Source organism: Emydura macquarii, unplaced genomic scaffold, assembly GCF_026122565.2.
Source record: "Emydura macquarii macquarii isolate MOO-44397 ecotype Brisbane River unplaced genomic scaffold, CSIRO-AGI_Emac_v2 contig_554, whole genome shotgun sequence".
Taxonomy (NCBI): domain Eukaryota; kingdom Metazoa; phylum Chordata; order Testudines; family Chelidae; genus Emydura; species Emydura macquarii.
In genome coordinates this window covers 4,569,058-4,593,487 of record NW_027130691.1, presented here as the reverse complement: position 1 = coordinate 4,593,487, position 24,430 = coordinate 4,569,058, and the positions used below count along the sequence as shown (strand labels likewise).

General features: G+C 37.6%; 1 protein-coding gene across 5 annotated transcripts in view; it reads right to left on the bottom strand.

Annotated features, from left to right (window-relative positions):
• Positions 1–24,430, bottom strand: part of HECTD4 (HECT domain E3 ubiquitin protein ligase 4) — a 102,837-nt gene that overhangs the window by 66,895 nt on the left and 11,512 nt on the right. For 4 of the 5 annotated variants that reach the window (XM_067539499.1, XM_067539501.1, XM_067539500.1 and 1 more), the window contains exons 2-13: positions 17,781–18,298; positions 14,328–14,417; positions 13,811–13,941; positions 11,189–11,297; positions 9,686–9,824; positions 8,610–8,780; positions 6,415–6,607; positions 3,289–3,450; positions 3,079–3,192; positions 1,427–1,567; positions 817–1,049; positions 138–283 (exon numbers count right to left, since the gene is read on the bottom strand). In XM_067539499.1, coding sequence (XP_067395600.1) covers positions 138–283; positions 817–1,049; positions 1,427–1,567; positions 3,079–3,192; positions 3,289–3,450; positions 6,415–6,607; positions 8,610–8,780; positions 9,686–9,824; positions 11,189–11,297; positions 13,811–13,941; positions 14,328–14,417; positions 17,781–18,298 — 2,147 coding nt within the window. The remainder of the gene's footprint in view (positions 1–137; positions 284–816; positions 1,050–1,426; positions 1,568–3,078; positions 3,193–3,288; positions 3,451–6,414; positions 6,608–8,609; positions 8,781–9,685; positions 9,825–11,188; positions 11,298–13,810; positions 13,942–14,327; positions 14,418–17,780; positions 18,299–24,430) is intronic. The other variant, XM_067539503.1, reaches the window with a different exon arrangement.

The following is a 24,430-nucleotide window of genomic DNA, read 5'->3' as shown; positions in this document are numbered from 1 at the left end:
AATAAAATTCAGATTAGATGTATTTTTAATTTGAATGGCTCAGTAAACTAAGAAATTACAGTCAGATTATGATATTTCATAACTATCATTAACATCTTAGATTCACTTTGTATTAAAAAAATAACATTGACGTTTACCTGATTGCTAGACAAACCTCCTTCTGAATTTCAGGGCAAATCTGGCTCTTGGGTGCCATCAGTAACTGCCAAAGTAAAAGGCCAGACCTTCTAACAATGTCTCGGTTTCTCTCAGTTTGTGGGCTGAAGAAAAACTTAAAAACCACCTACAAAAATAATAGTTGGAAAATACAGCAATATTAAAAACAAAATTTCTTCTCTACTCAAGGAAAGAGTCTCATACAGGAAAGCACCTATAACATAGTGGCTCAAATGGGAGCAGAGTTAGGCCAACTTTAAACATTTTAGTGGCCAGCAGTAATTTCCCCAAGGTTGATCAAAGTCTATGGTAGTCAAGAATTGACTCCAGATCTACCGAATTCTGATCAGTGCCTAACAAAAGCAAGACAAACCAACTTTCTTTCTCCTTGTCCTTGAACAAATAACTTAACCTCTGTGGATCTTATCTAATACGTAAAACAGGGATAAGACTTGACAGGGATCTAATGGAAGGCTATATGGCATTCTAGAAATGCAAAATAAGAAGTCATCTCTAGGTCCATGTCCATTAGCTCTTCTCCTCATAATACAAAGTCATCATTCACTTAAAAAAAAAAAAAAAAGGCGAACTTGTTGGTCTGCATTCTTCAAGTCTCCTTTACAGAGTTCATTTTAAAATATATTTAAGATTTGTTTTTACCTGAAAGACAACCAGGATGCAGCGTATAATGCAAGTATCTCCATTCACCATGGCTTTCTCCATGATGTCACAAATACTGCTGAGATGGTGTGCTTCAATTGGATGTTGTTTGCCCAAAAAATTTGTTATTGGGAGACTGTTACTGGCAGCAAGCAGATTAAGTTGGTGTATGCACATGGCACCAACATGGTGCAGTAACTGGTTGATAACCTCATTTGTGGTTATAGCATCTCCTGAAAGAAAAAAATAAATGCAAATACTTCTCTCTATGAACGTAGATGTGCATATATCAAATTTACATTCATATATAAAATACATTATGAAATCATCATTAGCATCACTGAAGTTCTGCAGCACTTCAGAGCTATCACCTGCATTAAAGGCGAGAGATTTCTGTTCAAATTTTTGTAAGTGTTAAAGGCACTAAGAGACTGAAAACCACCAAACATACACAAAATAGATTTTTTCTTCTCTTCAATAAAGAAGTAATTTTGTAACATGCTGTAATTAATCTTGTGGCTTTCTGAAGAAAGTATGTTCAGTACTTTATGTGAGTTTAGACTATGCAACCTCATATTTTACTTACACAAAATGCTGGCTTTAGACTCACCTCTAGGCTCTGTAATTATATGACTAACTCCCAGTCTCTGACAGACATAATGGAACGCTTGATTTCCAGGATTACACCACTGATCAATATAGTCATTGGAGCACGTCCATATCATGTTATTCATAGTATCATAACATGCACCTGATGAGAGAATATACAAAAAAAATTTTAAGTTTTTATTTATTAAAAAGTTGTCTGATGACGTTATTTTCTATTAGAATTGTTTTCCTGGAAAGCAATTCAAACATTGCTATATGAGATGTGGATTTAATATGTTTTCTAAAGGCAAGCCCTCAGTTCCATTATGTGACACACCAAGCTGTTTAAAGATAAGGGTTATGAATAACAGTCTTTTACTGGAAGTTTCCTAAAGTGGTTAGTGCAAACCTCTTATGCACCATCAAATAAATACTTTTAGTGCTATATTTAGTATTTCTCAGTGTCCTTATCACTCAAATTGCTTGCTACCAGGTAGAGTCAACTGGCTGAAATGCTGAGGCTAGCATCTTATGCTGCTGTTCAAGAAAAACAGACAAAAGAGTTAATATTTTAGTCTATTCACAATTAAACATATTAGTTTTTAATTTAATAGCCTTGCTGTTCCTACTTTGCAGTTTATTTATAGTGCTGGTGTATGGTGCTGTGCAACTGGTGAAGAGTGGTAAGCAAACAGACCTTTGCCCTGAGGAGCTGACAAGCAGACACAATACACTGAAAAAACAAAATTGTAGTGACAGTGTCATAGCAGGGTCATTAGAAATTATTTAAAGCCGAGGAAGGAAAAGTGTGAACTTGCCACTATCCCCAGCACATGGGATTGCAGAAAATTCTTTTATAGGCTTGTCTAGACTAGGATAGAAGATATTTAAGCACATTTCAAAACTCAAGGGTAGACTGGACTAGTTATATTGTGACAGACATTAAACTGATTGAGATGAACCTTCAACTTGATTGATTAACATGTTAAAAATACACCTAGCCCTGTCCATACTAGACTTTGAAAACATATTGGCTAAAGTGTTTCAACAACATAAACCTTTTGATCCTTGTCAACACAAGTCCTATACATATCCTTGCTAACATTTTAATTAAGTGGTGTTTAATACCCTGTTTGTACCTAGTATAGCCAGTGTTTAACAATTTATTCCTAGTCTATTTCGTACCATTCAGACAATTGAGCTGGCAGAAGTAATCCAATCCTGAACACAAATGCCAATGAGATTGTGACCATCAAAGTCACAGGGAAATAAGAAAATACAAGTAGAACATCTTCCTGGTTATTACATTTATTTTTTGAAGTGTAGATAGGAATGTTCAAAACTTCTAAATGCTGACTCTTTCTTTTAGGAGTTTGTAGTACAGAGAATATTAAAAAAAAAAAACCTTCCAAGTTCTCTCCACCTAGGGTCAATACCTCTTCTCACTCTCTAGAAGAGTGAGTGTAACTTCAAAACTTGCAAACCAAAGCATAAGAAACCAGAAGAAAAGCTTTCCTTTAGAATTTTCATATCACATCATCTAGGTTGTACTTTTATTTATTTATTTTTACCAAAAAAGGCAATCTACTGGAAATTGAAAGAAATAATTTAGAAAATAAATAGAGATCACTATCTCCAATATGGAATGTCCCTAAAAACAAATGTATTTCTTACCAAGTCCTGGTATTAGAGCACCACGTCCAAGCGAACTTCCTGCAGCATCAATGAGATCAGCTCGGCTTGTGAACTGCCCATCCGAAATATTGTACACCAAGCTAGAAGCAAGAACTTTTTAAAAAGAAAACTCCAATTAATTTCTCAAAAGTTTAAAATACGATCAAGGAGAGAGTCTCTGAAATCTGCTTACTTTTTTGTCAAACTTACTTTTCAAAGATGACAAGCCACTTGTCCCACCAAACAGTGATCGTGTTGCAGAGCTCCCTGACCCACCTGGAGGTGGGACCAACATCACCAAGTATGTTCCACATGTGTACATTGGAGTCTTTCGTAACATTTTTAGTGGTAGCCCACAACTAGTGTTAGCAGCTGAAAAGTTAAATACAGCCATGAATCAAACAAGCTTATTTCTCTCAACAATTAGAAAAATATAGAGAGCAAGTAAGGTAGATTATAATTAGGACTTCTGTTCTAGAGTTTAAATAAATCCATCAGAAATACTCATTACTCTAACTTTTTGCAGTCTTTGGAAGTTACTTGTGGGGCTGGTCAATGGACTCTAAAGATCTCCCTCACTCATTAGGAGTTAATTCCTAGGACAGCACGCATGGTTTCAGTGGCATTTTAAAATATAATTTGAATACAACAATCTTTAAATGTAAATAAAATTAATAAGCCCTAGTTTCCATAATGACGACGACATGATCATCACCAGAAAAAAAAAATCCTAAAACCTAACAGAAGGTATAATATATAGAGAAGCAAACAAAAATCTGTCCTAAGGAACTCTAAGATGGTAAAATATCATGAGCAACATTTTAAAGCCCATGGAAGGTTTAAGACAAGAGGCCCTCAAGGCTTCACTACCAGTTTTTAATCCCTTGAAATCCCCCTACCCTGCACCATACCCATCAAATCATCACGCTCTAGCCTCCAGCCAAGAAGGTGAGGGTGGAGCTCCATCCAAAACTGATCAACACTGCTCTGAGCACTGACTGTTCAAGAGAAACCCATATTTTTCTTTCTGAAGCACTCCTATTCACAACTAGGCAACATACAGCTTTTAAAAGATCTACATCCTACCTCTTTCCACTCCCTGTCACCATCTAAAGGGTATGCATGAAAACACTGGGAAAATATTTGCAGTGATGTAAATGTACATTCCACTTGTTAGAGAGGGACAGCATTTTCTTAACTGAGGAATTTACAAAAAACATGTAACTGGAGCCATGAGATATTTTAAAATTCATACGCATACAGTAATCTCACCATTAGTCAGTGAACCCAGGGTTCCAGGTTGTTTAATGCATATTTGAAAAAGGAAGAGAACTATTCAAAATATACATGTAGAACGTTTGTCCTGAAAAGGAACTTTAAAATATCCTCAGAATGCAAAGATCAGTACACTAGTTAAGACAGTATCCCTCACCTCAATATGAGTTTGCACAAGTGTAATGAAATTTCATAACACATACTTTGTCACTGGCATAAAATATTAGGAATATGATTACCACCTACTGCCAATAGAAATTTTAAAGTTTATTTTGATAACCTGTGATAGGACACTTACTGGAAGCTGATTTAGGAGTTTCTGAATTATCCTATTCATTAGGGTAAGTAAGGATTTATGATGCCAGAAGAAAGTAATTCACCATGCTATTGTTACAAGTTTGTCAATGGTTTGATGTAAGCCTTTATTCATAACCTAGAAATGAAACATTTTCAGAAGAAAAATATCCTTTTGGATTTCTTGGGAGATTTTTTAAGGCCTCTAGTATTGCATAAATGTACTATTCATGCCTTTTTTTAAACCTCATGAAATCACTTATGCATCTAGCCTCCCATCTTCATTCCACTGGCAATTCTATTACCCTCCCTGGGGTAGAGGCTCACAATCCAGGAGTTATTTTTACTCTTCCTTCATTTTCTCCCCACATCAAATCTATCATGAAATCCTGTCAGTCTTCCTTCCACATCATCTCCAAAATCTAAGCTTCTCTCTCTACACCCATTACCAAAACTCTGGTCCGAACCTTGATAATCTTACACATAACTACTTGGTCTCCATGAAAATCATATGATCCTCCTCAAATCAACTCAGAATACATCTGCTAAGTTCCTCTACCTTGCTTGCCACTCCAACCATCTCTTGTTTCTCCTCAAATCCCTTTACAGACTGTACCTCCCCAGATCAAGGGGATATCTTGGTCCTTAAAGGACAAAAAAACAAAAACAAAACAATCACTTAAGTATGGAGATGACAATAAAATTAGTTTCCTGGGAGAGTAATCAAGTCAGTTTTGTCTGACACACCATTCCTATAGTTTAGCCATTGGTTTATTCTTGGACATTCAGTATTCCTACAGATCTTTTGGAAATGTCAAATTAAAAGACAGGAGCTACCTGACTAAAATCAAAGGATTAGGAGATCTTCAGTGAAACAAGTTTCATCAAAATCTAGAAAAGCTTTATAGGTTATAACTGATGACATTTTCTTTTTAGTCCAATTAAAGGTGTTTATAATAACAACATCAAGACAAAGGGATCCCAATGTCCTATAAAAATCATTCAAGATCAATCTGCAGTACAAATTCATTTGATCTTTTCCCTGCTTTTCTACAATTCCTACTTTTGAAAAATGTAATTACCTTCGTGTTGCGAAATTTAACTCGCTTTTCAATCAAAATTTGCATTTTATATACTGCAATATGTTATTTTAAACATAACAGAAATCTAACGGACCACTCATACTGAGCTTTAAATGGTTTAACCATTTCTACTGCCAATGTACTAAGTATATCATATTCTTAATATTTTATGCCAATGACAAATACTGAGTAGTACCTTATTCCTGAAATAGTCCCATTAAAAGCTATTGGACTAGCAGTCAGAGTAAGGGTGGCACAACTGAGCCATAAACTAACAACAAAAGGGTGCTGTGTTTACGACAGCTACAATTATTGCATGATTAATTTTTTTTTCCTTGCAGCATCTTATTTTACTATGTTATGAATATGAACTACGTTATTTTGCTATTAGAACTTTGAGTGTTAAGCATTTCAATGAGGTATTTATTTGTATGAAGTATTCCAAATGCTATTATCTTTACAAGAAATTCACACAACTTAACATTTTTAATAAATCCTAAGAAATTAGTTATGGTAATATATGGGATAGCAGTTTAAAGAGCCTAAACTTAAAGACACTTTATGTACAGATATGTAGGATTTTCAGAATTCTACAGTTAGAGAAATAATTTTGTAAATAATGAAGTATGCATCACTGCAAACACAAGTGAAAAATTATTGTAAAGGAGAAGAGAACTCTTCCAACCTGCTTGGTCCTCTTTCAATGTATTGGAGATTGTAGAGCCAGTTAGAGCAGCTAGTGTTGCTGATGGGGAGGCTCTGTATCTTGAAAGCCTACTCAGAAGCATCTCATTTATACTTTTTGCAGAGTCTCCCTCTTTCCTCATTAGTATAATGCGCTCCTGTAGAGGATTTGCTATACAAATATCATTTTCTACCTGTGCAAATGAAGAAAAAAAGGTCTTTAGATATTTAAGTCCCTAGAGATTGAAGATCTTCCTCCATACTCCCAAAATGAGAAGAGAAGCAAAAAACAGATCCAGATGTATGCAAGGAAGTCTGATATCCAGGTGACTGGTGTGATATAAGTACCTAGACACACAGATTATTAGATCATGGCCAAAATCATATCATGACTTTAGACATTTTTTCCTTTGGAAAATGGAACTGTAAGTCTGGTTGCCGCCTTAATACATTTCCAGAAATAAAATTATACAAAACCCAGTATTTTAAATGCTTTTTAACTATAACAAACATAATATGGTACTAAAAAGTATTTTTAATTTTATCAGTAAGTTTTGTAAAAGTCTAAGTCACACATTATCTGAAAAACTGGATGGAAGATTTCCTCTACATAATGCAGTTCTGGAAAATTCTAGGCCTTGTCTACATGAAGAAGCTTTTACCAGTATAGTTATACGAATATCCTGGTATTGGGAGAGCAGATATAAGCTATACTGGTATAAGCACAATTATAGCTATGTTATTCATTTATTTAATTTTAAAAAGCATACCCCTAACCAACATAGCTATGCTGGTAAAAATATTTACTGTAGATCAGGCATTAGTTAAAATACTCAAATTATTAAATAACTCCACAGAAAGTTAGATGGTGGCTGAGCTCTCAACAGGAAGGAGTGAAAGCTTTTTCTAAGGTGCTTTTCCCTGCAAAAGAACTTCCTAATAGAGAGCCCAGGCCAGAAACATCCTCCCACAGTGCTCAGATTCCACAGGGACCCAACTGGAGGTGGTTCAGAAACTGAAACTCGTTTTTTTTCCTAGTAATATACAAAGGAAATAAATTGGAGAATCCCTTACCTTAAGATTGGGAAGACCCTTCTTTTATGTTTGCCAAATGAGATTTATTTAAGTCCTCAACTGCTTCAAATACTCCATGTAAATTGGAGAATAAAAGTTCAAGGGGCCAATACAGTGGGAATCTGTTGCAAATTACGGGATCAGAACCTGCACTGTCACCCACAGCTGCATCATGTCCAGATAATACTTAGTCATGCCTAAGGGTAAGGGCCTGAACTAGATGACCTATCGAGGTCCCTTTCCACCCTCCTTTCTATGATTCTTTGCCATCAGTTCTACCATTTATACAGCTTCCAGTATACTCACTGCACAAGTCTATTTGTACTGACAATACTAAGAGTTGTACCAATGCCAAAAAAGTTAATGAATTGATATGGTTTCAGCTTCTATAGAACTGAAGTTGTTTAAACTTCTGGAGACTGTGCCATTTAAATAAATATCAGCAGTTATGTGCAAGATTTAAACTTGAGTTTTACATTTTTAACATTTCTTTTGCACCTCAAGAGAATAAAGCAAGAACGTAAAAGAGCTATTGAGAGGTAAGGAATCCAAACTGTCATCATGTATATTTCCAAAATTTAAATAAAAAATATTAAGTTTACGCCCAAAAGCCTATGATCAACATCAGTACGAAATTTACAGACTGAGTGATAAAGTGCATATTTTTTAGCCTTATACACACAACTTCTGTTAAAGTGATCAGCTTATTGTATTTTAAAACAATAATACTGAGTAAGCAACCTCCAGTTAGTACATGACACATACTGAATTACTGTTTCAGTATGAAACAGAGCAATGATGCTGTAATATATTTCACACTAACACAACTCATGTTACAATACTCCTGCTATACAATACTCCTGTTACATATTCCTGCTATGTTGGAATGCCCTTTGGAGATGCAGATTTTATAGTATGGCTTTTCATCCTATTAAAATACTCTGTTAGCTGCTTATAATGTTCTGACTGTATTCCTGAAGTTACATTCAAATACTCAAACCAACATTTAACATGTCCAATCACTTTTATTAAATGTTACTATTTTAAGAAGTGTTATTCATGTCACTAAATTAAGTCTATTACAAATAAACAAATTATTAATTTAATTGAAAATACACTTACTATAAGTTCAAAAATATCCATAAAGACAGAGTGTCCCTTTGGTGTCTTTTCATTCAGGCTTGCAGGAGACCAGATCCAGTAGAAGTAGGTACCATCTGAAGAAAGATGTACGGTGGTCATAGTACTGCCAACGGGGAAGTGATTTACTGGCATTGGGAGTATTTGACATACCTAGAGAGCAGTAGGAAAGCAAGAAAGGAGAGTCCAGTTCACATTTTGAAGCTGTTCTTTGAACTATTAATACAGAATTTAAAGAAGTGAGCTCATTTAGTTATTCTAGAGCAAGATCCTTTGGCTTACTTATCTAGTTATGATTTGAGGGAGACTACAGTTTGCCAAATTGGGTACTAACAAATTTCATGCTAGCAAGACACAGTTATCCATCTAAAAATAGACAAAAGATCACAGGTTTCAAATTGCCAAAAAATGTATAGAGTACCATTAGAAAAACATAAATATTAATACAGTTATCCATTTTACCCTGCTTTTCTGAAATGTCTGCTCAAAACTTTGGAAGGAAATTAATATAATGAGGAATCCAAACACTCAATTTTAGGAAACATATTGTACATGGCTGGAAACAGACAAGCAGCCTTACTCCTTATTCTTCAGTGAAACTTCTTTAAACCACAATGGAAAAACATTGTCAAGAGGGATAGTTGCTCGTCTGCAAAACACAATTATAGTGAGAAATGAAGGTGCCAACCATTCTTGTACTTAAGAAAAATGGAGGCATCTGGGGGTATCTACGCTCTAAAATATTTGGCTTAAAGATCAAAATAATTTTGCTTTGTTTTAAAATACTATTAATTTGTGATGTGTGTGCATACACACTGTAACAGAGAACTATTTGTAAGATGGTATGCGAGGCATGACATGTGACTTATTCAGTGGGGCTCTGCAGAAGCAGTTTCATGAAGGAAAAAGCAAACTCCCAGCAACAAGGGAACTAATTAAATTTATGATAAAAATTTGTTGAAAGTACATCAGCATTATTATTATTTTTGACAATTTAAGAACATTTCCTTATTATATTACTATTATGAAATAAAGGCATATTTTTTGTTCTTTTTTACCTGAAGGGTATTCTGGTCAATGACTTGGAAAAGGGAGTGAGGCTTATTATCAAAAGAGACAGGCCGATGAAGAAGTTTGCCATTGCCAAAAGCAACCCATCCTATCTCCAGCTCCTCGTTACGACAGTATACAAAGCCACTGGGGAAAAAGCAGGACATTATACCCTTTAGATAAGTAGCATCTTTCCAAAAATTTCTTGAGCTTTGCTTGAACCTAGCTACAACTCCATGTATCTATTTACTATAGAAACACTGGTTTTAAGCATGTGAAGACTCTGACGTTTCAAGAATCATAAGCAAGGAAAGAATGAAGAGGTAGAACAAGTCACATCTTAACTAATAATATGTACGGTGAATTGCACACAGCTGAAATTTGTGACATAGGCAATATAAATTCCTAGCCACCAAGGTTTGATGTGGACACAGAGGTGAAATGAAGACAGACACTGGATGGATTTTAAAAGCAGCAGGCTGCAACTTTTATTAAACAAACTCGGGGAGGGACACTATCCGCTCATCACCAATACTTTCCTATACCAGGCATTTAATGGGTTCCAGTGTGGGGGTCACAGGGCTCTACTGTGCAAACAGTAACTTGGGGTAGACTCTCCTCAGCCTACCACCCTGGACTAAGTTCGTTCTGAGTCCTCCATAAAGGGGGACAGAGGGTGCAGAAGGAATGGAACCTCAACCCATGAGGGACTCACTCTATCCCATGAGCCCGAGGCCATCACCGAAATCTGAGGTTTTTCACAGCTGTGAACCGTTCATTTTATCCTTTCAACTGCACTGGAAACAGGCTGCAAGTTGCGATGAATTAATATCTCAACCAAGTACCTCAGTTAGGTACCAAGCATATTCCTACTCAGCCTACAGTGGCTTGAAGGTGCAAAACTCTGCAGTGCTCTGCCAATTGGCTCATGGGAGAAAAAATTCCTTCCAGACCCCTAAACAGGAGATTGGCTAGTCCTGCAGTACCAGTCAGGCCAGCTTCTTATTCCTAGCTCAAGGTGGGGATGCTGGAACAGAGCCAAAAGAGCTCCACATGGCCCCTGACCTAGGTTAAATCCTGGGAGCTGGGGAATGCTGGCCAATCAGCATCACTTATCCCATCTGGTCAATGGGTACCAGAGACTCCAAGAGGCTGAGGAGAAGCTACCCGGTGTTCTTCAATGAGAGTTTCCCTCCCTCGCTGCAGAGGCTGTACCCCCTTCGTTGCCAACTGCTCCCAGGGAAGAATAAACTTATGCCTACAATATTCTATACATTAAGTAAAAACATCTCAAAATAGTGGCCATGTTAGACGAGGAAGATATTTAATGGCAGTTATTTTTAATATAAGAAGGGGGGAAAATCAAATCCCTGAAAAAGGATTTAGTGAAAAAAATATTAGATGCTTCATGTACATTTCATCTCTGACAACAAAGATTTATCTAGACAGGATAATAGATCTTCAAAGGCAGAAATATCACAATACGAACATTCAGCTATACTGTAGCTTACCGTAAAGTACCGTGTAATCCAGATCCTAATTTGCTTATTCCTCTGCCTACTGAATTAGTTGTATAAAGATAGAGTCCATCTGCTGCAAGACAGCGCCCTAAGTCCGCATCTGAAATAGGAAGGAAGTGTTCAATGGACATCTTTTACAGGCAGCAAAGCTACAGTGATCATGTCACTGTTGCTGTTAGGACAGTGACTGAAAACCAATGAGAACTCCTCTTCTCTTGTCGGAAGAGCCGAAGTTTATTTTTATATATATAAATTATTATTTGTATTACAGTCACTCCTAAAACAACCAATCTAGGATCAATACCCCATTGTAGTAGGCACTCTACCTTGCCTGTATCTCCTTGTGCATGACTGTATATTTACAATTTATCCACATTGCTAATGTAGATATATTAAAATATGAAATACATTATACAAAAAAATGTAAAGTGCTTCCAAGAAAACTGAATGAAAACAGTGTAACATGCACCCAGCTGCTCATTCAGGTATGCAAAATGGCATTAGATAACAATCTATTTTCTAAGATTGGATATACATTTGAGAAGATCCTTATTTCTGTATTGCCTTGTTCTCTGTTATGCGATATAGCTCAGAGTTTAAGTTCTATTCTTAAATTCCTCATGTGTTCTGGTTCAGAGTTCAGGACAGGATCAGCAGACAACCCCTAGAGATTTTTGGCTGCATACTTTTCAAGTCTGACTATGGAGCAAGTTAGAATGCTGCATTGAACCATACTTAGTAACAGGACATACTCAACAGGACTCATTTCAGATGGAAATGTTTTACCTTCACTACCAGAATCTAAAATTATTCCTTACATTTTAAGCATCATTTTCTATTAAATGCTTTCAGAAGGTTGCAATGGAGCAGAAGACCATTTTCTTTTGTTTTGCTTGAAAAGAAGAGAAGGATTTAACTCCTGTTTCTAGGGTATCAGGAACAGGCTACTGTTGCTCACACATAAGCATACTAGAAGGGGAGATAATACCCAAAGTTTATGAATATGGTAAGCTTTTCTGCTCAAGACCACCACTGTTAGTTTAACATACCGTTTTTAACTGTGTGAGGAAACAAATCTAACACAGTGCATTTAAAACATAATGCCAATAAATGCTAGTGGAACTCAGTATTGCTCTTATATCTAGCCATTTCTTTCTCAGCTCTTTGTTAATTGAAGGAGAAAGATCTTTGATAAAGGAGGACAGGATCTCTACCAAACCTTTTAACTTATCTATATCAGAAGTACAAAACTACCAAGCAAGCAAAAAAGGGGAGGTGTAGAGAAGGGGGGAAATGGAAAAATCTGGCTGCAATGGTACATGTAAGGCACACAAGATAAAATATTAATACATGGATGTCAAATAACCAGCCCTTTTATATTTTGGTAGTCCACATTACATATTCAGATAATAGAATCTATGCTTTCATATTTTTCAGAACAAGTAACTTCCTAGCGCTCATGGTTGCAAACATAACCTTCCAAACATGCACAGAGTGTAAACCAATATATCTGTCTTTCTGAGTCTGTAGTCTGACTCAGAGGTGTGAATTCCCTTCATCTTCAGTGATCTCACTGAGATGTCAACTCAAGTCTGATGACACTTCAACATCCACATTAAACTCTTTCATTGTTTGCCTTTGTAACAATAGAATGAGGGAAATGGTGGGAATTGGGAGTTGCTGCAGGGAAGGAAATGCAGAGGGAAGAACAGGAGAGGCACAGAAAGAGACGTAAGTAAGAGCAAAGGAGATGGGTAAGAAAGAGAAAGGACAGAAACATTGGCAGTCCTAAAGTTAAGCACTTTCCAACTGACAGATGCCTAGTGTGACAACAATGCGATGGCACAAAAACAAGAAGTATAATTATAAAAGCTATTCTTAATTTAATCTTTGTACAAAACCCCTATTGAAATCAATGAGTTCTACTATGCATACTGCCCTTGATGGAATCCTAAATTTATATCCTAGATCACTAGCCATGATTAAAAATGACATTCAGTCCTCACCAGTAACTTAATGATACCCATGCATTGAGGCCAATAGCTAGTGTTTAGTAAAATGATACAATCTATTGCACTAGATTAATACATAGAGTTAAGACTTACTGTTAGCCAGCTAAAACTTTATTTTAATAAGTGGATTTGTTTCTTTCAGTTAACCCCCTACTCAAAAAAAAAAAAAAAAGCATCCAAAGCAAGCACTGAACACTCATGTGCCCATCTCCATTTACATAATTATGTACTACAGGTCTATATTACAAAGGTGACCCAGTGATACACGCCGCCTATAAAATTAGATCCGTGTCCATCAGTCTGTTTTTGAATGTGCAAGCCGGAAACCTGAGTGCCTAAGTAGCCATCTTTTTGAACCAATATGGGGTTTAGCAGATACAACAGGTGCCTGCATGTTCTTACGGATGCCCAGCTACACTATCTTCTGAAAAACATGGCTCCATATGTTCTCTCCTTTGTTATGCATCGTAACTGCTTTTATACTATTTCCACTAGAAAGAAAAAGAACCTCTCAAATTCTGAAGCTTTAGAAAAAAAGATATTCTGTACTATGACTGCAAAAATAAATCTGATCCCCTTAATCATAAAACAAACAATTCACCTTTGTTTTCAGAGCTGGAGCCACTGTTGGCATCAGGTGCAGGTAACATATCTTCAAATCCCCAAGATACCATGTGTTTTCCACCAAGCAAACAGGAAGGAGATCCAGGCCCACCTTCCAGAAGCAGCAACCTTTAAAGCAAAAAGGAGTAAGAAACAAAGAAAAGGTTTTCAATATAATGATAAAAGCAACAGCTAACCAGCTCAAAAATTAAGATTAAAGATATTTTTCAAATGGGAAATTTCTTATCTCTGTGTTACAGTTCATAATAATTAAGCCACTTTAAGGGAACTTTAGTAATTTAATTTTTTAAAAATTAACATACATTGAGAATTAGCCTTTTATCATTAGTCTTCCTCAATTAACCGGATTTTCAATTTCTCCTAGGGCTTCCAAATTTTCATTTAGTCTTGGATTTGTCAGTGGATCACATTTTGAGACGGATCTTTTATCTTTAATATTTACATATTTTAAAGGTTGATGTAAAAGGGCTACAATTAAAAAAGTTATTACCCACCTGTATAATACATCAGCCACAGGCAGGGATCCCAGGTCTGTCTGTTTCTGTAATAGATGTACTGTGTGAACAAAAGTTTTCAGTGATCCCCTAGAAAAATAAATTAAAGTATGAGTTAGAAGTCTTTGTTCATTAAAAATACACTAATTTATTTGCAAGGCAGTGATCAAAGGACAACAGATGTTTAAGGCATAATGTCCAGTGACAACTTGGTGCAAAACCTCAAATGATGTTTTCTCTCTCAATGAGCTGACTTCTTTCCTGTTTGCATCCTTCTTGTGGATATTTCCACTTCACTCTGGGGTAACAGCAGGCAAAGAGGGGGCAGAGGGAAGGATGTAATATAACTGCCAGCCTTGGACCCACTTCTTATTTTGGGCATCAGCTGCCAAAGGCAGTTCCATAAACAATATACAAGGGAGGGCAACTGGGAATACCCTGTAGAGCATCTTAGATTCCTTTATTCATTATTTAAGAAAAATAATGAAGTTTATGCAGCTTGAAGGACTATATTTGGTTTATAAGTGTTGCAAAAGAAAGCTTCAAAGGGATAGTCAAGTGCTTTCTACAATTGATTATCCTTAAGACGCATTTAAAAAGCTCAGGCCTAGGGACTAGAATTTGGGGGTATACACTTGCACGTGTTTCTCAGAGAAGTTGAACAATAGAGATTGCTTAATTGTTTAGGCCATTATCAAAATGTTTCTTTTAATGGGTTCTCCCCCAACTGAAGGGTCTCTCTTTAGTAGCTTCTACAAAATGATTAACTTGCATGCCCATATAAAAATCGAGAGGGCAGATTACGTTAGTTTTGTAAGTAGTTCTAAACCCCGGAAAAAGCCTCTAATGGTCGACAGTCTTTTGGCATCCCATCTTTGAAGTGATCAATTTTTATTTCCCCCAAGAACTTTAATCAGTTTTTTTAAAAACAATATTCATCCCATTGTGTGTATCCTTAGGAAAATGAAGCAACCAGGATTGAAAGAAGATTCTCAATAGTCTCTTTTTAAAGGCTTCTTTCTTTATAAATGTTGTCCAACGCACAGAAAAGTGCATAGTTTTTGTAAGTAAACACAAACTCGGAACACTATAAGCACTGTAGGTAGCATTATGTAGACAATTTTGTAAAGACAAGCTTAAAAGATGATCTTTAATTCAATGCCTTTATTTAATTTTGGTTCCTTTAATCGTTTAAATTCACAAAGAGCATATCAATGCTTGTTGATAATAATTTAGACTTGCCAGATAGCAACAACTGACCCCCAACTGGAGCACAAAACTCAATGTTATTTGTCACATACATTTTATTTAATTCATTTAATAGATTCATAGATTATAAACCCTGAAGGTACTACTGTGATAATCTAATCTGATCTCCTATGTAACCCTTCATAGGAATTCCCTGAATTAATTTGTTTCTACTACAACATATCTTTTAGAAGAACATTCAATCTTGATTTTAAAATTGCCAGTGATGTAGAATCCACCACAACCCTTGGTAAGATGTTCCAATGGTTAATAACTTTCACTGTTAAATAACTCTGCTTTATTCCTAGTCTCAATTCATATAGCTTCAACTCCTAGCTCTGGATAGTGTTATAATTTTGTCTGCTAGACAGAATAACCCATTATCAAAAGTTTTGTTCCCCCATATCCGTACTTCTAGACTATAATCAAGTCCCCCCTTAACCCTCTCTTGGTTTGGCAAAATAGATTGAGCTTCAGGAGTCTAAGGCATGTTTTCCAATCTTTAATTATTCTCACAGTTCTTCTCTGAATCCTCTTCAATTTATCACATCCTTCTGGAATTGTGGACACCAGAATGGGACACATTATTCTAGTAGTTGTCACACCAGTGCCAAATACAGAGGTAGTATAGCCTCTCTAACCCTACTCATGATTCCTATTCATACATCCAAGGATCACAGTAGCTCTTTTGGCCACAGAATCGCACTAGGAGCTCATGTTCAACTGATCATTCACCATGGCCCCAAAGTCTTTTTAATTGTAACTGCTTCCCAGGACAGTCTCCCATTCTTTGTTCCTAGATGTATTTTATATTTAGCCATACTAAAACTCATACGGTTTCCTTGAGTCCAATTTATCAATTAATTCAGATCCATGTCATTAAAAATATTACAAGTTTAACTCATCTAATCCTTCTGAAAGCTGGCCAAATACACTTTACATAAAAGGCTATTCTTCAAAGCAGAGAGAATTTGAAAGATATAGTAAAGCAATATGGTGTTCATATTCAAATTCAGTCGACCTATAAGCCAGCGGGTCAAACTACATCAGACTTTTTCCACAGGTAGCCTTTTATGGTAGCCTATTACAACAGCACCTGGTAACATTTCTCTATCCATTTGCTAGTTTCCATTTAAAACATACTTTTCTTGGGTTTATAATTCTACCTTTGCACCTTATTCAGTTAAAATTGGCCGATACCATCTCAGTCCAAAAGTATTTAAAAATTAAGGCCAAGATTTTCAGACATGATTAGCAATTTGGGGTGCATTAGAAGATCATGATTTTCAGAAAGTGCTAAGCACCAGTTCTCTGAAAATCAGGACCCTTTAAAAGTAGGACACCCACAAAAATATATATCAATCAGTCAAGGGTTACTTCTGAAAGTCTTAGCCTAAACCATTTTGTGTCCAAGAAAAACTGAATTCAAACAACCACTTCCTCTCAGGCCTTCCCTATGTACAGTGAATGAAAAAGAACCTCTTGCAGTTGATGACAGGGTAACACTGACACAGACAGTACACCAACTTCTATATAGTCCTTGAGGAAGAATAAGTTGCAGAACCAGGGACACAGGGAGAAGTCACACAAATCTTCCTCATTTTCTCAAAGAAAGGGAACAAAGAGAACCTTTAGTATCCTGTGTTGACCATCCTTACAGACGGGTTCAACACAGTGAAGGAAACCACATGCACAGGAGTCAGTCCTAACCTAAATCTTTCAACTTCCAAATGAGCTAAGCATTTATATTTAGAATACTGGTTTCACCTTTTCAAACCAATTTTTAATATGACGAGACTAATGGCTAGTATAAAATGAAAAGCATTTCCACAGCATGACCACATTATAATTTTTGCATTCTTTAGCACAAACATATACTACCATCATCAACCATGATATGTGTCTAAGGCTATGTATGTCTAGACTGACGGTGGCAAATTTGCTGCCGTCAGATCGATTTATCTGGATCAACTGAGTGGAAGTGGAGACCCGCTCAGTCGACCCGGAAATCGACGCTATTAATCCACCTCCGCCAGGTGGAGTAACGCTGCGTCAACGGGAGCGCATTTCCCGTTGGCGCAGCGAACTGAAGACACCGCGGTAAGTCGGAGTCAGGAAGTCGATGGGAGATAGGCAAGCTACATAGAGCTCTATATCCAAATTTGGCAGCAAGTGTAAGCATAGGCTCATATAGACTCTTCTTACCTTGCACAAGCCAAGGCAACAAGGGCAGCAGCAGCATTCTCTTTTTGCTTATACGGAATCTGTTGGCCTGAGGCAGAAGTTTCCTCCAACCAGGAGCAGAGCAAAGATTCAATTCCATTAAGACAGTCAGCTGGTTCCTTAGTCAAACTCAAAGGCTGGCAGTCTCGAAGGCAATTCAATAGTACCTCAGCAGTTATGTTACAGAGAGAAGGGTCTGTTCTGCTTTGAGACTGAATAAGAGGAAAGACCAGTAGAAGCCCCATTCGTGAAGTAAATGGTGCCTGCTCAGGTTGCTGTAACAAACCCTGACGCTTGAGCAAAGCCAAAGTTTCTTCATCCCCAGAATTTTCCTGTTCATGTTGTTCTTCCAAGGCTAACTGGCGCTGGGCATTCCAGAGTCCACGCAAAGCATTTAGACGGTATTCAAGCAATCGGGCATAGGCGTTGCTCTGGTTTCCACATACAGAGCGCAAACGCTCAGCTAGTTCCGTTGGATTCTTAGTCTCAAAAGTTAGAATCTAAGAGGAGAACAAGAAGGTCACATTTACTAGTGCAAATATGTCTGCCTTTATTAGAAATGCTTTTAAAAAAGCAAAGTCCAACAAAACACATGTAACAACATCCAAATATTACACTGGAACACAATGCCAACCTAAAGTGTTAGTATATTACATAGAAAACATCTCAAGTTTATGCCTCAAGAAGTGCAGAATTGTTCCCTGAAGTACATTTTGTAGTACTTTCTCCGGTTTTAGAACATTTCAAGTGATAGAGCTTTCTCCAATTTTCTAACTTCAACAGCTCCCACTGTGAAGGTTTTTCCTGCTATTCGTCATACTTTTATCCCATTACTCTTTATTATATAACTGCAAACATTTGAAGCAGATGTAGTGTTCTTTTCCTTAGTGATAGCTGATGTCACATCAAACACACACCTTATGATCAGATGTTTCTATGAGAAGAAAGAGGTCTTTATCCTGGCACTTCCAAATAAAATGGGAAACAAAGTGGGAACAACAAAATCAAGTAACCCTGATGGAAAGTAATGTTTTGGAGAATTTCTTTGAAGTACTCAGCCAGAAAACAATTATTTCTGAGCGAGATGGTAGTTCTCTTTTCCTCATATGAGAAAGTACCACATCTGAGATCAGCAGAGTTACTCAAGCTGGCATTCCTTCAATAGAAATGAGAGGGGGCTGCTGATGGAGCATTTTCTGTGACAGGTCCTTGGAATTGTCACCTTGGTGCACCCAAAGCTGGATTTATTAGCCTGCAGGAATCCTGCAAAGCCCATATTTCCTTTCTCTTTACTCAGGCTATTGAGGAGAGAAAAGGTTAAGAGTCAGGGTGATTATACTGACTGGCAGTCCTTTTATATTTTGTTTTTTAACTTATGAGATAGGCATCCAGAATATAGAATAGGAAGATAAAGTTAAATTTTATAAATCTAGGAACATGAATAGATCACTCTCTTTAGGATAGGTCATATTCACCATTTTCATTAGTAAACCTACTGAAGTAAGTGAAACTACCTGTGTATAGTGAGCAGCATTTAACCCTACTAATAAGAGTTCATTTTAAAAAAAATGAAATTCTTACAGAATTTACTTTAGCACAGATGCATTTTAACGGTTAAGTATTAGAAAGTACATTTTATATATATCAATTTCTCCAGTCTAAGAACGTTAGTTTCTAAACTATACATTATGCAGAATAATACATTTACAATAAATATTGTTTATATTAAAGTACTCTTTAAAGTGCTAGATTTTGTATATTCTCTCTCCTCCTGTGGTAGAATATAAATGTTATTGATCTGTTTTAGAGATTGTCATACCTTAAAATGTTTTGTTCCAAAAAGTCAAACAATTTTATATGCAGGAAATGTGTTGTTTGTAACACACTAGGATGAATTCTCAAATTGAAAGTAACAAGAAGCGGCAACAAAGAGGAAGAACAATTAATGAAGATCAAATCCAAAAATTAACAATATTTTTAAACAGTACGTCTTCCAAAGAAAAGGTGGCTCCCTTCAAGGGTTAAATACCTTGATATTATTGAGGCTTTTTTTGTTTTTGTTTGTTTTTTAAGTGTTTCCTAGACTAATGTCACAGGCAACACAAAAGATAAACATTACCTGGTTACTATTTGGGTTCTGCTTTGATACTATGACAAACACTAGACCATTTAATTTGATTTTTTTTAGACCAAACATGTTTTACTTCTTTTTTCAGATGGATATAGACAGACAAGGGAGTGCCAGGAAACAATGAGAAAATATTGGATTGGCTCTCTTAACGCTTGTGAGACATTATGGCTAGAGATCATCTCACAGACTGCTCAGGCACCAACAGTACTGAATCCAAAGCTCACTGAAGTCAATAGAAATTCTCCCCCTCCATTTAGTTCAGTGGACTTTAGTTCTGGCCCATAGTGCTACCGCAGATAGTCCATAACTTGAAGCCTTTGTGTTCCAGATTGCTGAAGTTAACACCACCAGCTTCAACAGAGCAGACAAGGCTCAGAGGAGCCACGAATGGGGTGAGGGCCCTGCCAGGCCAGAAGTTCAGACTCAACTATCCCATTAGTTAGAAAAACAAGAGGCAATTTTCTAGATAAAGAAACATAAAGGGGTAGGGATGGACATAGCCGAGGTTGTGCTTGCAGTTGATGGCAATCAAAAGTAACTGAGTAGCATGGCATCACTCTATATATCCTTAGGGCAGAGGAAGAAGGTGGGTGAGAGGGGCTAGGTAGAGTTACTGTTTTCTCTAAGGTTACTGTTTTCCGTTAACTGCCTAGTTTACACACGCAACCTCAGAACAGAGATCCAAGAACTATCCTCTCGTCCCTAATCTCTCTAAGACAGGGCTGTGTGAGGAAGCTACATCCCAGTGGATGAATACACTGGACTTAAGTTTCCAGGACTGTTAATTTAGCACTTTTCATGAGCACTAAAATTCACATAGGGAAGCACCAGCTATAGTTTCCTTCACCAAGGAAAGAAAATAACCAAATGATGAACTAATATAAATAATGTTTACTTCATATGTCATACAACAGGAAGACAGGCCAGCACCTAAGGGTATGTCTACATTGTGAAGAAAAACCCATGACACCAAGTCTCAGAGCTTGAGCAACTGACTTGGGCTTGCAGGGCTAAAAATAGTAGTGTAAACTTTCCTGTTTGGATTGGAACCTGGGCTCTGAGATCCTCCCACCTCACTAGGTTTCAGAGCCCAGGCTCCATCTACACTACTATTTTTTGGCTCCACAGCACAGGCCTCGCAAGCCTGAGTCAATTGACCTAGTCTCAGACTCTGTGGTGAGGGTTTTTCTTTGCAGTATAGACGTATCCTCAGTAGTATTGGAGAACAGACACTAAAAAGGCTCACTCTACTTGCGCAAAGAGCTGCAAAAGACTATTTCCTCAACTGTAAGAATTTCAGTGAAAGCTAGTAAAGTGAGAAGGAGAAGTTGACCCACAGGCACAGTTTGCTATTTAGGGAGAAACTTAAAAAGAAATAATTCATACCAATACCCACTGCTGAGAAAGAGAGCAAAGGAGAAACTCATTAAATGTTGCAGATAGAGACCACGCTTTTAAGAATAAGGGATAAAATGTTTGTTATACATAACATGATTTTTTTAAAGCTTTCATATCCCATCTTATTACCACAACACAATCTATACAATACCCAGAAAAGCTTGAAAGAATAGAGAAAAACCAATAAATGAACTCTGAAAACGGTAAAAAAGCCACAATTTCTGAAACAGATATGTGCAAATTCTTACTTACAGTATACCAAAAGCCATGATCTAGCCATGGAAGGGTGTAGCAACTGTCTACACTAGGCACTGCAGTGTCAAAGCTGTGGTTATGCCTACACTACAAACACTACAATGGCACAGCCTGTGCCACTGTAGTGTGTGTAGTGTAGACACACCTACAGTAAGACAAAATTCCTGAATAGCTTAGTCAAAATAAGCAAGACATTTAAAGGGTGGGATGGGAAAGAGAGAGAGAAAGAGAGAATATGACTTGCAAGAGATCACAAAGCAGGTATGTGGCAAATAGAACCAAAGCAGACCAGTCACAAATTATAACTGCTCCTATACAAGTTGAGGGACTGAATAATAAACTGGAACAGTCCAGAGTGAAGAGCAGAGTCAAACCTTAGAACTCTCATCTAGATCTACTAATAACCTGAAGTCACTACCTTAAGAAGAAAGGCTATGGGATAAGAGAAAGTCAACCCAACAACAGATGTTTAGAGTTTCTCCACTGTCTGTCTCTCACGCACACACGGTGGTCAGGCTGTACTGTCATTTGCTTGTTTTAGGGGGTGAAAAGGAGTCTTTTGCTGCATAAAAATTGTGGCTTTTTGTTAAACAAAATATATGACCCATAATGTATAGCTGGGCACATTTTGGAAATCTAACAAATAAGCAGCAAGACAAAAAACAGCATAAAAAAAAAGACAGTTATGATTAAGGGAGCAACAGCCCCAGTATCAGCTACTGCCCTATTTGCTATGAAGGATACTTTGACATATCGCTAACATTAAAACAGTTCTTTTTAAATAAATGTCAGGCTCCTGAATGCCAAGTGACACAGTGTTTCTAGAACATTCTTTAGAGCTGGTACAGATAGTAGGGATGCTGGGGCTACTGCTTACTTCAGGCAGAGGATCCTGAATCCTGATGTTAAACAAAAGGGTTAGGTGTTTTCAGCTCTCAAGCAGCTATCAAGGATCTGATTCAATTTCTAACCAAGAAAGTACTAACTAGAGAAGGAAGATATTCTTTTTAAAGGAATTTACATAAAGTTGGAGAAAGACGAGCGTTTTTAACAGCAGCCTTCCCATCAAATTCTTTGCTAGTGATCTTCTAAAAATTAGTTTCATTTATAAAAATGACTCTATAATCTTCCTAAAGAGCTGTTCTTTCCCATTGCAACTCCACATCTTGGATGAAAGGAGAGGTTACCACCTATACAATAACTAGAGTTCTTTGAGAAGTTTGTCCCCATCGGTGCTCACTTGTGGGTGTGTGTACATGCCCGTATACTTTTGATTGGAGATTTTTGGTAGCTGTGGCCATGCGGTCTGCACCTGTACCCTATACATCCTGGTGCTCTGATGCAAGGTCATACAGGGGAGGGTGAACCCGTTGCTACTCCAGTTCCTTCTCAACTATGAATTCCAGCATGGCAAGGACTCCTAAATAGAGAGGAAGGAGGGCAGTAGTAGAGCACCCATAGGAATCAAACACCACGAGGAACTCCAATTACTGTACAGGTAAGTAAACATTCCTTCTTCCAGTAGTTGTACCTATAGGTCTCTCCACGTTAGGTGACTCCCAAGCAATGTCACAGCTACAGAGGTGGGTGCTGAGGAGACTGATCTAGTATAGACTGCAGAACAGCAGCAGCAAAGACTGCACCTGTCCTGGAAGCATGCACGATAGCATAGTGCTGAGAAAAAGTGTGCACAGATGAGCAGGTAGCAAGTTTGCAAATGTCTGCAATGGGTGCATTCTTAAGGAGGGCTACATAAGGTGAAATAGGCAGTCATCCTAGCTGGGGGATGCACTCCAGAAACTACCTAACATGCCAAAATACACCGAGACTCATTTTGATAATAGCCATTCAGTGGAAATACGGACTCCACTCACCCTGTCTGCAAAGGAAACTAAGTCTAGGAAAGCCTCTGAAGGATTTAGTCCTCGAGGTTGAACGTGAGAATAGCCCTCGTGTTCTAAGTGTGAAGACTAGAGTCTTCCCTTGAAACATGAGGCTTATGGCACAAGACCAGCAATTGAATGTGCCAGTTCATATGGAAGTCTGAAGAGACAGTGGGCTACAAGCAAGAGTGGGGGTGTGGAGTCACCTTGTCCTGGTAAAATATCACATAGGGTGCATCTGCCACAAGTACTCCCAACTCCAATACCCTTCTTGCTGAAGTGAGGGCTACAAGGAACATGTTGTTGAAGGAGGAGGAGAGAACAGCTCCCCATAGGCTCAAAGCATAGCTTCCTCAATGCACTGAGAAATAGATTAAGGTCCCAAGGTGGAGCAGGCTCTCTAAGGCTACGGCTACACTGACAGAGGCAAAGTCATCGCTGTCAGATCGATTTCTCTGGATCGACTGAGCGGTCAGTGAAGACCTGCTCAGTTGATCCAGAAATCGACGTACTAAGACCACCTTCGCAAGTGGCGTAGCACTGCATGGCACAGTGCAGTGAAGATGGTGCGCAGAAAAGGAGCAGAGAAGTCGACAGGAGTTGCACAAGTTTTTTGCGTAGCTTGCGTAACTCCCATTGACGGCCGCCGAATCCCGGAGGTAAGCGTAGACAGGGTCTAACATAAGGGAAAAGGTTAGTCACACCCTTAACAAAACTTGAAGTTACGAGGTGTGTGAATATCGAAAACTTATCAACTGGTAGGGAGAAGGCAGTAATAGCAGACCAAGTAGACTTTGATGGAGCTAAGAGATAAGTCCAGGGATTTAAAATTCAACAGATATTCAAGCATATGACTGAGGTGTGACTTGCAGGAAGATAATGCCTGCTGGATGCCCCAGGAATGGGAACAATTCCACTTCTGCAGTTAAATCTCTCTTGGGGAGAGTTACCTACTATCAACAGCA